General features: G+C 29.1%; 1 protein-coding gene across 1 annotated transcript; it reads left to right on the top strand.

The window, feature by feature from the left end:
* The first annotated feature begins 14,570 nt into the window (after positions 1 to 14,570).
* On the top strand, positions 14,571 to 16,437 carry LOC123909226 (dof zinc finger protein DOF4.6-like). The gene is made up of 2 exons (XM_045960025.1): positions 14,571 to 14,775; positions 15,208 to 16,437. The coding sequence occupies exons 1-2, from the start codon at positions 14,752 to 14,754 to the stop codon at positions 16,171 to 16,173; spliced, it is 990 nt and encodes a 329-aa protein (XP_045815981.1). The 5' UTR covers positions 14,571 to 14,751; the 3' UTR covers positions 16,174 to 16,437.
* Positions 16,438 to 16,853: the final 416 nt, after the last annotated feature.

Here is a 16,853-nt window from a genome sequence, read left to right as displayed (position 1 = left end):
TAGATGGAAGAAACTGCGCTATAATTATTTATATAGCTAACTGTGTATAATTGGGCTATCTTGGTTTGCTATTGGCCCATCGCATGGAATTGGGCTAGAACAAAAACTAAGTAGGCTAACTTAACGACGACAAGGATATTGTGTTAGACAAAAATATAATGATGATTAATTTGTAAATGATCATGCAATTAGAAAGAATTCCTTTTAACCATATTTGAGTGTTCCTTTTCCAAATTATCACTTATCCGTGTTTGTATTCTTTTTCAAATTCATATAACATTTCATTCTAATATATGTGTTTCTTTGAATCGGACATTCTTTGAATCGGACAAGTTCTTTCATTAATCAAGTAGTTAACGAGTTTCGGTTAAGACATAATCAATTAAAGTATTTGACTCCATGAATAGCTAGAAAATGGAATTGAAGAAAACTATACCGTACAACACAAAAAAAAGACATCCAAAGTATATTTTAAATTTTTTTTTTGAAACCACACCTCGCAACGGCTTTAAAGTACTCTCAATAAGTAATTTTTGAAACACATTTTTTAAATTTCACAGAATTCATTTTCAGAGCCTAAATAAAAAAGTTCACAGAATACAACAAATGTAGTGAGGGAAGGTACGGGGGTTTGATCATTCTAATTTTAGGTGTTAGTAACAATACCCATACATTCTCTATTTAGAACAGGCCCAAATTAAAATGAAGATAACATATTGATTTTTTTTTTTTTAAATGAAGATAGCGTGTTAGAAGTAGAATTGTTAATAACCTTTTAGAAGTTTTTTTTTTTTTGGTACAAGGAGGGAAAGAAAAAGGAAAACAAACAACAAACAAATTATCTAGAAAATAAAGTCCCGCAAACATCAGCTAGTAGGAGGAGACTCATTTCATTAGGTGGAATATCTATAGGAGAATAAACTTCAGGGTTTCGTGCTTCAAGTTTGGCTAAATAATCCGCACATGTGTTGCCCTCTCGAAGGGTATGAACAACTTTAACCCTCCAGTCCTTAGCAAGGAGATCCTTGATATTATAAATAATAGCTGCATAATGGTGTCAATCATTAACAGGCTCTGCTAACAACTTGATAACAGATCATGCAAACTGGTGACTCTGGATAAAGAAAATTGTAAATAAAAGTAAAGATTTTATGTAGTAACTTATTTTTTAAATTTTAAGGTATTGAATCTACTATATTTTTTAAATTATATTAGCTTTTATTGTCTTAATAAGTGACTTTGGGATACTTTTTTAGCATTTTTTTAAGAGATCTTCTTTTGACGTCCTATAAGTTTTCTTGCGTGCCTTGTAAAAAGACCAAAATATCCCTTTTGTTATTTAACCGGCGAACACAATTCTCTATTTAACTTGCAGACGTGTGAAAATATCGTTGTTTTGTCTACCAACTAAGTAGCGAACCACAAATGTATCGACCGACTTTCAGACACAAACAATATCCTTCTCCACCAACTTTTTTCCTCCACTCCAAAACCACCTTTTTCACAAAAAAAAAGTTTCGAGGTTCCAACAAACAAACAAAGCATCAAGGAACTCCATAAACATCCCATTGAGCTAAATGCAAATGTAATATGAATCTAAAACCTTCCTCATTTCATTTTGTATGCATTTTGTTTTTATTCTTTTACTCTAAATGTGCTTGTGTTAATATCCAATAATATTTTCGAATGGGTTAAATCCATTTAGAATACATGCACATTACCTTTTGACTATCACATCACATAAAAGTTTAAAGATTAATCACTTGAATCAGATAAAAAAATTTCCCCTCATATTTCCCATCACTATTTTACTAATGTGGAATTCCATCATCTCAATACCAATGAGTCAATGACTAAACTCAAATACTTGTAACTTGAATTGACACAACACTTTCTTTTCCATAGATTTAGATGGAATCTTCACTTTTTAGGTAGGAAACATCGGTTATCCATTTCTCTTTCGGTCATTTGTTTGATTAAAGAGGAAACAAAAGAAAGTAAAACAAAAGTTAAATATATTTTTAATCCTACAATATTATTTTATTTTAATTTTAGTTCCATTAAATTTTAAAAATAATTTTAATCCTCCATAATATTGCAGTTTGTAAGAATAATTTTTATTATTTATTTATAAAAAATGATTACTTTTTAGTCCTTCAAAATAGTTTTTAGAAAATGGAAATAAAGACTAAAACTCTAAAAGTGAAATCTCTACCAAAAAAAAAAGATAAAATTGAATTATTATTTTTTGAAGAAATAAATTTAAAAGCTCATAATCTTACACTGACTCAAAACATATTTAATTCTAAAATAAATTATGAGTATTGGTATCCAATAATCAATAACGATACCTACCAACTCACTTTAATATAAAAATGGTACCATGATTTTTTTCAGTCGGACATAATTACTATAGCCATGATATGAACATGCACATTTCCAGTACAAAGGTGTATGACGTTAAAGCAAACTTTCTTTTTCTTTTTCTTTTTTTTCTTTTTTTTTTGGTACATAAAAATAAGCAATAAATAGGGGGTGTTGCGAGACTTAAAGCAAACTTTCTAATTGCACGTTCTATGCCTGCCTTTTAAATAGTGAACCCAATACCATAATGCATTTCATTGACGCTTGCAAATTGAAAGACTAATTTTTACTTCATAAGGTATGTGTCCACTCAAGTGATGGTGACCTTCTCCACTTAAGAAAAATGGTCTTTTCTCTTTTTATATATTTATTTATTATTGAGAAGAGTGAGCGATGCTTAATAAAGTTTATAAAAAATAATATTATCCATCTTACACGTTAATTTTGTAAGAATGAGTTAGGTTAAATACCGTAAAAAGTAGTGTTGGATAGCTCAAAGTATGCAACAATATGGTGGAAGATGTATGCACAAGGCAAGCCTAACTAGCAGTGAAGAGAAATGCACTACAATGGCTATGGATATGTTTATAAACAAGGATGAGAAGCTTATAACTAACTATAGGAGGTTGTAACCACCTCTAACTACTTGTAACAACTAATAACTAACACTACTTGACAGTTGGCTTGTTGCACAAGCAATTGTCTTATTCCTTCAATTCTTCCCTATCAACAAATACAATAGCAACAATGCTTAACAAAATAGTTGTCAAACTCGTGGGTAGATTCGTACGACTTTACAAGTATAGGAGATAAAAACGAGTTAAATCGTGTATAGAATCGTTATTTATAGACTCGGGTAAACTCAAGTAGACTCGTATGAACTCGTGAGTCTATGGCGAGTTTACGAGTCCAACAATTATTTTGAAAAAAAAAACCCAAAAATGGTCTGAAGTCCCCAAACTCTAATATATATATATATATATATATATATATATATATATATATATATATATATATATATATATATATTGAAAATCCATTAAACCCTTGATCTATTTTGTACAACATTACATATTCAGAATTAGAAATATTGTGGAATTTGATATTGGGCATGTTTGTTATAGATTTTTATAAAATAGATTCTTACAGTCTAATTAATATAATTTTGTGTAAAAAAAATTACAAAGAAACTTTTTATAAAAGCTTCAAATGAAAATTTGGTTTGAATAGTTATTCTTAAAATATTATTTTAGGTATTTCATCATTTTATTGGAAAAAAATTTGGATATCAAAATTTCAAAAAAATCACTTAATTTTGAAGCTGTTTCAAATAGATTTTCGTAAAAATCATTTTTGAAATACAACTTTTTGAAAAAATTGTGATTTTGACTATGTTTTGATCTTCAATAATGTATGTTTATGTTATGTGATGTCAAAATTAGTGTTTCAATTTAGAAAAAACGAATATAAAAAAACTTGTAATATTTTGAAAAACGGTTTTAGAAAAGCTATTTTCAAAAATACAAAGAAAAAAACTATTTTTTTAAAACTTAAACAAACATGCCCATTATTGTTACCAATGTTGTGCAAAATGGTGGTGGTGGCAATGTTGAATTAGGTGGAAGTTCAAGCAATCCAATATTGGTTAATGATAAAGAAGGTGTTTCATCTGAAACAGAGTTTGATGATGATGGTCAAATATCGGCGAAGATGGATGGTGATGATGATGTTATTGGTGGTGGTTATTTGGACAATGGACAAAATTTTACTGAAGTCCCATGTATGCTTCATGAGCTTTTCTTTATGTAGTAGCAAATTAAGAAGCAACTAGTACATTAGATACATAGTTTTGCCTTTTGTTTTATATCTATATATCCATGTCACTTACAGGTTTTTGAAAGTAATTTTAATGTTTAATAGACTCGTACGAGTCAAGTCTGTGAGTCGAATTTGCGAGTCGAGTCTACAGACCTTTTACGAGTTTAAATAAACTTGCAAGTCTGATAATCTTACTTATCAATCAGGATCACCAATCATTTATATTCATGAAGTTCTTCAAATCTACTATGGTTGGCACCAAATATTTAAGTTGTTTGGTATTTAATTAGGTAATGTTTGAAAAATATAGAAAGAAGAACCTAGGCAATTATAGAGTGTAAAAACAAGTGAAGAATAAATCCCACACTATATCTTAGTCATATAGCAACGAATTAGTACATAGTTGTAACAACAACAAAATAGTACATAGTAATAGAAAATAGGATTCACAAATAAGACATACATGAATTTCTACTAATAATAGAAAAATGTTGAGAAATAAGGTCCAAATAATAAAGTATTGCTAACACTCATCTTTCATAAATAAGGGGCTAGTAAAACATTCTTTGATCTCTCCATCCAATATTTTACCTATAATTTGATAATAACACCGCTTTGAACATGAACTTCTTTTTCTTTCTTTTTTTGAAAAAAGAAAGCATTTTATTAGGCTCAAAATTAAGAACAATATATGCAAACAAAGATACATAGTTTGTAAAATACACAAAGGTATGAAACATACACAAATTGATATTGCACACTCAATCTCCTATTTCCATCAACCACTCCACATCCAAACCTTGCTCAAATGAAATTGCAAAAAATAGTAAAATTTCAACTAATGATCAGATTTGCATAAATTAGTAAAATCTCAACTAATAATTGAGTGTGTTTATTGTACGGAATGAGGGGACAAAATAACCGGCCTAAAAGGCTTTGATGGTGGAATTATGTAATTATCCTTAGGAAAAGAATGTTTAAAGGTGATCACGAATTTGACTTCAAAATGGGAGGTTGCTGAATGCTGAGAATTTGTCATCATGCATATAACATTATTACATAAAATTTTCATTCTTTCATATTCACCTTCGGATCGAGTTTGAAACATACTAATTTCATAAGAATGCTAAATACCTTTTTTTAATGACCGGAACCAATTACTTGTCACACTATATTAGGGTTCATAGAATCGTCAAAAAAGAGACTTTGAAATATTATAGGAGGAATCCCTAGAACATGCAAATCATATGAGTTTAAAGTTAGGGTTTGAAATTAGCTATCCAATCAGATGATATGTTTCCATCATGCCATGTATGGTTAATTTGGACATTCCTATTCTTGAGCTCATGAAAGAATTTGCTTAATCACAAGCAAGATATTCTTGAGCTCATGAAAGAATTTGCTTAATCAAAGTAGAAAATATTATCGTTACCATTGCAGTTTCTGGTTACCATGTAAACCAACACCTTCGAGCCAAGTCCATTCTGATCTACATGCCCAACATCTCAACATAGAGCGTATCACATGAGCCAATTTTACACCCAAACTGCTTAAATATTTACCGTTGCCATCTCAAGATTATTTATTTCAAGTTTTATAAATCTTTATATAAGAAATATGTTTTTTCTGTACGCCCTTCACATCTAACAATATTGGACTTGATACTTAGATACGGTATAAAATAGCGTGTGATGTCGATAGAACCAAATTTTAAAAATTTCAAGATGAGAGATTCAACTCTATTAATTCATGACTTCAACTACTTTCTACATGAGACTCTAGTTTTCCCAATATGATTTAGGTGTTTACCTTTCTGTCTAGTTACAATAAACAAAGTTGAGTTGGGCCATCCCAAAATCACGAATCTTTGATATAATTGGTGTTGCAATTAAATAATTAGTGAAGGATTTGTTGTTAGGAAAAGCACTATATATACATATAAGTCAAGAAAGGAGTGGCCAAGTAAAAAGCCTACTAATATTAGTATAAAGAAATGGTAGATTTTCTGCATAAATTGTGTCCCAATGATATCCTTAAGAAGGGTCTCCTTTCATTAAGTCACTAAGTTATATTAATCAAAATCTACTTAGTGGGTTCCACCTAATTCAAAAGATAGTGATGAGGACCCATGAAATGCCTCTTTGTGATTGAGCTTACCGGCCGTAAAATTATTGTGCTTCTTTTGAGATTGAAATTTTCCTCTTCATAATAAAAGAAAATGACTGGTTAGTAAATCTCCATAAAAAATGACAGGGACTTGTTAACGAAATTGGAAAGTTGAAACATGACTCAGCATTCTTATGAATGTAAAATTAGCCATGATATTAAATTCAAGTGGTTAATGATTTTCTAAACCCTGAGTTCAATTTATAATAAGCATAATTATTAGTCGAATTTTATTTATTTCACGGTTAAACTCTAAATTATCGGGAACATTTTTCCTTAATATATAAAAAGAAAAAAAATCAAAAGCACACTATGACTAACTATAGAAAAACCAAATCAATTTACGTGAAGGACCGTCTTTAACATGATATATAATTCTTCCTACGGAGCTCGTAAAGGGGTTGGAGTCCGTGTTAGGAGTTCCAAAATAATTAGATTAAAGTGTACATTTAATGTAATATTTAAGTGGTGAAATTATCTGATCTAATCGATTAGTCGTTTGAATTGGACTCTTTTCGTGGATTTAAACCTTAATTAATTATAAGCAGAATCCAATCAAATCTTAGAAGAGTCGAGTTGATTTTGATATAAGACAGAATAGAGTTAAATTAATTTGAGATCAACAGATTGATCTCTTCCAACAATTTTTTTTATACACACATGTAGAAATTGAATTTTGGACCATAGTTAAGTCGGAGAGTCAAACACATATTATTGATCACAATTTGTTACTTATTCACTCTTTAACTGTTAGTTTTTTCTGTAAACAAATTTGACAATTCGTACTCACTTTCTCCTCCTTGCCCCATTTTTCAAAAAACCCTAGCTTCTCTTCTTCTTCATTCACCAAAAGAGGGGTGGTTTTATGGTCAATTTTTGATCCAAAATTACCCCTCTAAATTGTTTTTTTCTTTCTTTGTTATTCAAATAAGTGATTTTCACATCTATTTAATTTTTTTCATGATTTTCTGTTTGTGGTCGTCTTATGCGGCGTTGTGTTTATAGTCGTCTTGTGCGGCGTTTGTTGGTTTTTCATTTTGGTACCGTGTTTTGTTGATTCAAATTGACATATTCTCCTTAACTCATTACAGATCTGACGAAGACTTGAACATCAATGTTGCAGATCCGGGAGTATGAAGATTCCAGTTACATTTATTTTGTCATATTTGTAGGCACTTTCATGATGTCGTTGTATGCTATTAACTTAGGTGCTGCAAGATTGTTTGTAGATTCACATTTTTCAGTTTTTAGCAATCGAATTTGTAATGATTTATGTATGTTTCAATTTGAATGAATGAATATTTAGTTTTAGTCAATAAAAAAATTGTTAGTTTTTTCTGGTCAAAAAAATTGATAACTTTTTTATTGTTTTTATAAGTTTTATTGTTTTTTGGGTTAAAAAAATTGACAATTTTTTATATTGTTTCATATGTAATGATCTTTGTACTCGTGTCCAAACTCTATGGCTACCTAAGTACCCGTACCTGTTATCCGCACTTTTGCTAAAAGTAAATAGATTAATTATAAAATATCATATCATTTTAATAAAATTAAAAAAATTTAAAGATTTTAATGTTGACTCATGAAAATTACAGGGGCGTCTCCGAGTTTAAGGAGGCTCTGTGCAAAATATAAAATTGGCCCCTTAATAAATAAATATATATTTTTTAAAAAACTGTCGATTTAAATTGCATATAATATTAAAAAAACATCATTCTTATTCTTGTAAACATATAAATTATCAATATTAAATCAATTGCATTAAATCAAACGAGACAAGAAATACAAAATAATTATCTTTGTATATAACGTCAAAAAGGAACCTCCTATTCTAAGGTTAAATTTTATGCAAAGATTAAAATGGACTAGAACTATATTTACTACTATAGATAACTAATCTATTGGTACTCATATGATACTTTATGAACATTAACAATATATAACTATTATTTTAGGGCCTAAAAATTAATCTATTAATATACATATGATATTTTATAGGTATAAATAATATATAAGTAATATAATAAGACCTCAAAATTTTGAGTTGAGACTCTCAAAATTTTGAGGCCCGATGCCGTCGCACACCTCGCACATGTGTGCAAGCTGCCACTGGAAAATTATAAACAAAATTATTACTAACCTCATGGTAAAATTTATATTTTTTATGACTTATTCACATTTTGTTTGCATTATGTTATAAATAAACATTTTTTATTAAAAATGTGTAATAGTTTAATAGTGTTTTATTTTATTTAAATTGATATACATATATTATTATATAATAATATAAATAAAATAAATAAATATATACTATGTGGGTATGAGGCGGAGTGGGTACTAAGGTACGCGTACCCGCACCCATACATGTGCCTGTATCCAAAACACGAGTTTTTACCCTATTTATTGTGGGTACCCAATAAATATGGGTCAAATTGTCATCCTTAATCAAAAGATATATTATATACATTCTCACATACATTATTAATATACATACGAGTACATTATTAATATACATATATTATATACATATATTTTATCAATATTTTGTTTGTTGTTTATGCAACATAATAATTGTCAAATGCACGTAAAGGAACTAATTAGTGGCATGAATTCCCGTTTCTAATCCAAGCTGTCTGACCCACATTTTCAAATGGGCCCAAAAATTTACCTCGCTCAACCCAAGTCCCAAAGAATTTTCGGTATTTTTTTGAGGGGGTTATATTAAAGTGAAATTAAGTAAGGAAAATGCTATCAAAAGTTACCAAAAAATATATAAAGGAAAATTCTAATGAAAATTCCATAAAAATTATAAATATATTGTGTTTGAAAATGTTTTATTTAACTTTTTAAAATTGTTATTTTCAATACAAAAAAAATATTTTATTTTATTTAACTAGTACTTTAAGGACAATTATTAGCATGATCTAATAAGTAAAAAGAAAAACAATTACTCATTTTTTCCCCATAATATATGTCAGTGGTAAAATGTAGATAAATAAATCTATCTCATTTTATATTTTGTTTTACGATATAGAATTAATATTTATCTTTCTAATATTTTCTCCATATTATACTCTTAATTACTACTTATTTTTCATTTATCTTTTCAATTCATTTAATTTATATTTCACATATATACTAATACTAGTATATATATATATATTAAATAGGGTGTTAGAAATTATCTATTTTATTGAAAAAAGGGTGTCAGAATATTTGTCCAAATAAAAAGATGTTAGGATATAAAATTAAGTTTTCGACGTTCAAATAATATCACTCTAATTAATCTTTGTTAAGTGAAGTGAATTCTCTATGCATTGATCACTGATGCACGGATACAATACAATGATATCGAATATCACCTTTGCAGTCAAGGAAGGAACCGTAGATGTGGGCACAATTATTTTAAGGAGAATGTTAACTTGTGCCCTTAAGGGCACATATTAAGAAGATAAATGTGAAAAAAATTTATTGAACTTGTGGTGTATTTAATTATCTAAATATTAAATTATTTGTATCATTAAATGCTATATTTCTATTTTTAGGTAGCTTAATATGTATCCTTAGGGCACAAGTTAACATGACCCTTATTTTAATTACATACTCATATTATTTTATTTTTTGTCAAGTAGTTTAGTGGCTAGAAAATTCACCTTAAAGATAAATAAGTGAAGAGTCTGGCGGATTCGAACCCCAGCTCATATATATATATATATATATATATATATATATATATATATATATATATATATATATATATATATATATATATATATATATATATAGTATGATATATCTACCAACTGAGCTAAGCTCGCATACAATTTCTTACTCATATTTGCAAAGGAGGAAAAAATTAATATAAGATTGTAATACTAACCACTAATATTGTTTATAAAAATAAAAAATAAAAAATTCTTACTCATATTTAATGTCTGCTTTCATATTTTACTGTACATAAGTTTATAATACTATAACGTACAAACGGTTGAATGAATTCCTCTTTACATAACTCTGCTGCACAAAATGTTGTAGTAGTAATAGTAGTAGTAATTGATATGCTGTTGTGCAGTCTCTCACGCGAAAAATTCTATTGTCTTTGTTTTTTTGGATAATTAATAACTCTGTTTTGGTTATTTTATCTTTTGTTAAATTGAGGGAGAGGGATGTCAATCGATGCCGTATTTGAGATAGGAAAAAGAGGGAGACCGTCCTAGTTTTTAAAAAATAAGTCTTAAATCTAGGCCTCAAAATATTTTTTGGGGTTTAATAAGCGCAACAAAAAAAAAAAACCAAAATCTTTAATTTTGCTCATCATTTCTTATTCTCAATCGAGTACATTTCATTGTATCAAGTATCGAATAGAATTTTTGGTACAATAATACTTGATATGGTTGATAATTGATGAGTTGATATAATGAGGCGTAAGTATCAGTGATCAAATTATGATGCCCAACTGTCTTCGTACTACTCCCTCACGTCTGTACTTCTCTTCTTCTCGCAATCTCGCTCGTATCAACGCATTCTCACCGTCTTCCTCTGATTTTCTTTTCGCAAAGTCTGCAATTCATCAAACATTCCTAGTTTTCTCTTATATACATTTTCCTTTTGTACGTGATTTTCAATCTTTTTTATTCTTCTTCAAGGTGTGCGGTTTTCTGAATTTAATATGTTGTAAATGTTTTTATCAAATATGTTTGAAATTCATGAATTTGTCAAAGCCGCAAATTGTTATCACCATGTTTCAATTGTTTATCCAGCTCTCTTGTTGATTGTTGCATATACATAAAGAAGTTTTTCAAAGTTAAAATCATTAAAATTAAAAACTACTTGAGATCGTCAATATTATAAGAATTGTTGAATGGTCTAGCCATTTTATGTATTGAGAAAAACATGATCAAATATATTAATGAAAACACAATTATCAGTGATTTTGCATCTCTATAAAATTGTTTTGTATGAGTATTTGAATATTAATTTTTTTATACTATTTATTAGTTATGGACCAAATTGTATGTTCGTCTGTATGCCACCAAAATCATAAAAACGTCACTGATGCAAATGGGACAAAGTGGTGGCGGTAACTACATTTTTACTTTCTATTTTTGCAATTCATATCGTCCTCCCATTCTACGAAGAGTTTTTCTTCCCCACTCTCATTTCCATAGATTTAGAATCAACGAATTCCTCCTTCCAAATCTCGGAAGATTTTTTGAAATATTCTTCCCATTGATAATATTTTCATGATTAGAGGTTGCAGTATATCGTTTTGAGATGTCATTTATGTAGCTCGAGCACATATAATATTTAACACATTTTTATTGATTATAGGTTTGATAGATTACTTTGGCAATGGTTCAACTCTATTTTACAGATGCGAACATCTAATTCTATTGATACTTTGGTTAATGTTTGTGATCGAGATTGATCTAAACAATGTGGTGAGGTTGTGCATGCAAGAATATCAACATTGTTGATACTGTTTGGTATTTTTGTAATCAAGCTCGTTGCCCTAACAAAATTGTTAATTTTTGCATTGCGGTGAATTGTATTTTTGTGCTTGTGTCAATATTATTGGAAAATTTTCAAAATCGGCTGCTTTTGCTTCTATTCATGAAGTTCAAATTCTTAAAGCTTTTTCGATTAGGGTGCATATAATGCTCCTAAATTAAAAGAAGCTTATTGGTACTGCCAAAGGCCTATTGGATCACCTGCAACACTGACGGGGCTGCGCTTAGTTGTCCAGGCTTAGTTGCGTAGCGGTATTTTTCAAGATTATTCTGTGGCTACTCTTGGTTGTTTTGCTAAGAATCTTGATGTTGGTTAAATTGTGTTGAGCTCATAAAACATATGTTTTTCATTATCTCACATATCTGTAGAGATGGCAACCATGGTGTTGATGGTATTGCTACTTTTGCATTAAGTCATGCTTTCACTGTAATTAAATTTGGTTTGCCAGAAGATTTTGTTAAGGTTTTTAATGAGGAAACGGTATTTGTTAACTTCCACTTGGTGGTATTGGTCTAGTCCCCTGAAGTTTTTTAATTTATTTGAGAGTTAGCTTGTTTGTCGGGTGAGTAAAAAGATGCCAACACAAATGTATTTACTTTTCCTACTTCCATTTACCTTAAAAAAAAAAAAAAAGATTTTCATGGTCTTATGTGGCTCCGATATCATAAAAATAACTAAATTTCTATTATTTTCAATCAATTAACCGTTAAAAAATTAATATTTAATGATAAAACAAAATAATATTAAGAAATTATAGTAGATATCACATATAAAAGAAATTTTTACACATATTGTATGAAAGTACAAATAAACATAACATGAAATACTTGTATATAAAAATATAAAATATATTTATGATAAAATTAATTTTTTAATAAAAATAATAAATTTCATCTTTAAATTATATTTAAGAGGCTCATATCAGACACTTTTTGAACTTTTTTTATCTTGGTGATACTCTCACTCTTCATCTTTTTTTATAACTTGATTTTGCGCCAGTATGCGAGTTTGGTGGGTTGCACTCGTAATGGATGCTTGTATTATTAATTTGTTATGATTGATTAGGGGTGTTTCAGACTAGTTTTATTTGATCACGTTGTATTCTCGTTTGGGTTGTATCTGAATAGTAAGGTTTAATGTTCCCCAATTATTTTTATTTAATACTAGTTAAAAACCCGTGTGTGCGCACGGCACGCGCCTTCGGCGCGTTATATTGCGTTGGTACGTTAGGTCGTAAGGGTTCTACGGCGCGTTACGAAATTGGTATCAACAAAGATATTTATTGATAAACAGAATAATTAATTGAATTAGAAGGTTGCGTTATCATTAATCGACACAATGTTTGTTTGCGATAATAGTTAAAAAAAAAAGTTAACATCAAATCCATTACAATAATATATCGGAAGATGAATAACTTAGAAAATAACATAATGTGACTACAAATAATTCATTCGATAATGTTGTTGAGTCTTGTAGCATAATACTTAGTCTAAATTATCGAAACCTGACAAACATTCAAGGTTATCTGTTTGAATTCAAAACTTATTCTATCTCCCAATTGAATATTGTTGTCAAAACATAAATTTTTCCATCCTCTGACAATCTTGACATTCTCCGAAGGATTATTCAGATATTTTAAGTGAACTATTGAACTGCTTTTGGTTGGTACTTGTAGAACCAGCTTATGAAAATTGTATTGCCTTACATAATTGCTAAATTCAGAAGGTAATATCTACAAAAAGTAACATTATTTATTAGAATAAGACAGTATAAACAATATGGTATAGTAAGCAAATCAATGAAACAAATAAACTTTAGGTTGAATAACAACTTACAAATTGAGTCTTTGTAGTCTTGTTTAGGTCAGCAAGAGTCAATTCAAAAACATATGATTCAGTTAGTTGACCGGTAATTGACAATCTACTGAAGGATTGACCGTAGACATTATTAGTACACTGATGTATGTTATTATCAATATGTGATATGTCCTCATCAGTTATAGGTGTTCCTTGACCATCATAATAGTCATAGTTTTTTGCATAGTCTTCCAGAAATTTTGCATATTCTGGTTCCATTTCATCAATTTCAAAATCACTATATAAAAAAAATGAATTTAGATGAATTTTGATACATTCATAACATTATTAAATTGCAATCGAATAGATTGACCTAAAATAAAATTGGAAATTGAATATTATAAAATTAATATAAGTTAAATATTAAATACGCTATTGAAAAGATTGAAGTAAAATGAAATCAGGATTAATGAAATTGATCAATATAAAAGCTCATATCAGACATGCTCTAATAAAAACTGAAAAACATTGGTAATACTAGCTCTACATTGAAATTAGACGCTCCTAAAAGAAAAAACATTAATTTGTTTTATATATTTTTTTTGAAGAAAAAGTATGAGTAATTAGTCAAAACACTTGATGAGGAAAGAATAGTATGTAGAAAAAGGCATTTCTCCTTCTCTGATCTTAACCGACTAAAATTCCACTATACTAGCTTCTACAAAAAGACACCAAGAAAGAATATTATTGACTCATGTAAAATACTTTATTTATCACACAAGTAGGCTTCATGTCCTATACACAAATTTCAAGTACGTGTCATCACATCATATAGTAATTAGAATTTCTTATAAAATTACCATCTTACCCTTTCATGTGTGTAATAATAGTACCACTACTATATGAAATTGAAATGAAACCACTACCACTACTAGTACTACTACTACTATATTCCAATTCCATCTCTCAAAAGCTTTATGCACTTTGCTTTTCACTCTCCCTCCTCTAGAAACTAGAAAGAAAAAAGTGCTTGTTTTTCTTTCTCTGAACAAGACTCATACACCTTTTCCTTTTTTCCATTTTTCATCTTAAATCTATGGACACAGCTCAGTGGGCACAGGTAACCTTTCAACTTTTTCTATTTTCTTTCCTTCTTATAATCATCATATAAAATCTCTGCTCTAAGATTTGTGATTAATTTTCAACCATAATAATAAATAAACATGTTTTACTTGATTATTGTTAGTCACTACATATTTCTTAAGGAAGTTTTTCACTTTATATCCTTGACTAAAAATTTAGAATTTTTGTTCTTGTCTTTTTTTATTTTATAGATCCTTTTCCTTTTTTATTTCATTTAATTTTTTCCTTCTTTTAAACATACTTCACCTTTCTTTTTCCCAAGAAAAAGTTGATGAATTTGTTTGTATTATTATTGCTACTAGTACTACCTTCTTCAAAGTGTAAAAAAGCAACTTCTTCTTGTTTTTTTCTTTCTTTATTATTTCTCATATATATATATATATATATTTTATTATTTTGAAAAAATTAGGGTAATATTGGATTGGTTAAACAAATGGATGGATCAACATCAAATTCAAAACCACCAGCATCTTTGATAGAAAGAAGAGCAAGACCACAAAAAGATCAAGCTATAAATTGTCCAAGGTGCAATTCAACAAACACAAAATTTTGTTACTACAACAATTATAGCCTCTCTCAACCAAGATACTTTTGCAAAACTTGTAGAAGATATTGGACTGAAGGTGGTTCTTTAAGAAATGTACCTGTAGGTGGTGGTTCAAGAAAAAACAAAAGATCAACATCATCATCATCATCATCACCTTCAATTTCACAATCACAACCTCATCAATCTCAACCTATTTCATCATCAATAACAAAAAATATTATAATTAATCCTGATCTGACTACTTCTACACATAATCATAATTTTCCACAATCTGCTTCTCAAAACCCTAAGATCCATCAAGGACAAGATCTTAACCTAGCTTATCCACCACAAACAAATGAGGATAGTTATAATAATACTATATCTAAATTTATTGAACTTCCTTATAGTACTGAACAGGATAAAACTACAAGTGCTATGGAGCTTTTGAAAACTGCTTCTTCATCTAGGGGTTTGAATTCTTTTATGCCTATGACTTTGTCTGAAGGTAGTGCAATGTATAATTCAAGTGGTTTTGCTTTGCAAGATTTTAAGCTTGGTGTTAATTTTGGTTTAGAAGGGTTTGAGAATGGTTATGGTGGTTTACAAGGGATTAATCAAGAAGGTTCTGGTGGTGGTGTTGGCGGCGGCAGCGGTGCAAGGATGTTGTTTCCTGTTGTGGAAGATCATCAGTTGAATAATAATAAGCAGCAACAGCAGCAGCAAGTTCCAAATGGTGGTGGTGAATTTGATCATCAGCATCATCATCATCAGCAGCAGAACAATAGAAATCAAGGTGGTGATGCAAGTGGTTATTGGAATGGTATGTTAGGTGGTGGATCATGGTAGATAATTAATTAAGAAGAAAAAGTTATGAAGAAAGTGATTAATATGAACAAGGGTTGGTGCTTTTAATTTAGTTTAGATCATGTTAATTTTAATTTTCTTTAAATTTATTTTTATCTTTTGGTAATGTGGATGTTGTTTGAACTTTGGAGTGATGATTGATGATCAGAACCACTAACAAAATAGGGTACATAGGTTTTTATTATTTATATATGTATGTTGTTTTGCTTTGTTTTTTTAACACTAGTATATGATATTTTAATTTAATTTTCTCTTACTTTATCTATATAGCACCACTTTTTGCTTGAATTTTGGCTTTATTATTTCTATGTTTTGATCCAGAATGTGGCTGCTGCATTTTCAAGCTACCTTTTATTTTATTTTAGCTTATAAATTAAACAAGCTTCCTAGCTCATAACATACCCATAAATGAGAGCTATTATACCTTTAAGTACGGATACTCGACGTGTTTCGGTGTTGAACATACATCTGTGTCAAACACAAGGATAATATCGATACTTATAATACATTAAATTATGTTTTTTTTTTTTCTTCAAATTATTATTGATGTCAATGTATCCATTTTGTGTCTTCATGGGTAATAATTTGTTGAGTTAATTTTCCGTGACAATAATATTGTGACAATAATATTATTACTCCGTTACTTGGGGTTGTTGTATTGT

The sequence above is a fragment of the Trifolium pratense genome, linkage group LG2 (assembly GCF_020283565.1).
Source record: "Trifolium pratense cultivar HEN17-A07 linkage group LG2, ARS_RC_1.1, whole genome shotgun sequence".
Classification (NCBI taxonomy): Eukaryota; Viridiplantae; Streptophyta; class Magnoliopsida; order Fabales; family Fabaceae; genus Trifolium; species Trifolium pratense.
This window is presented reverse-complemented; position numbering and strand designations above follow the sequence as displayed.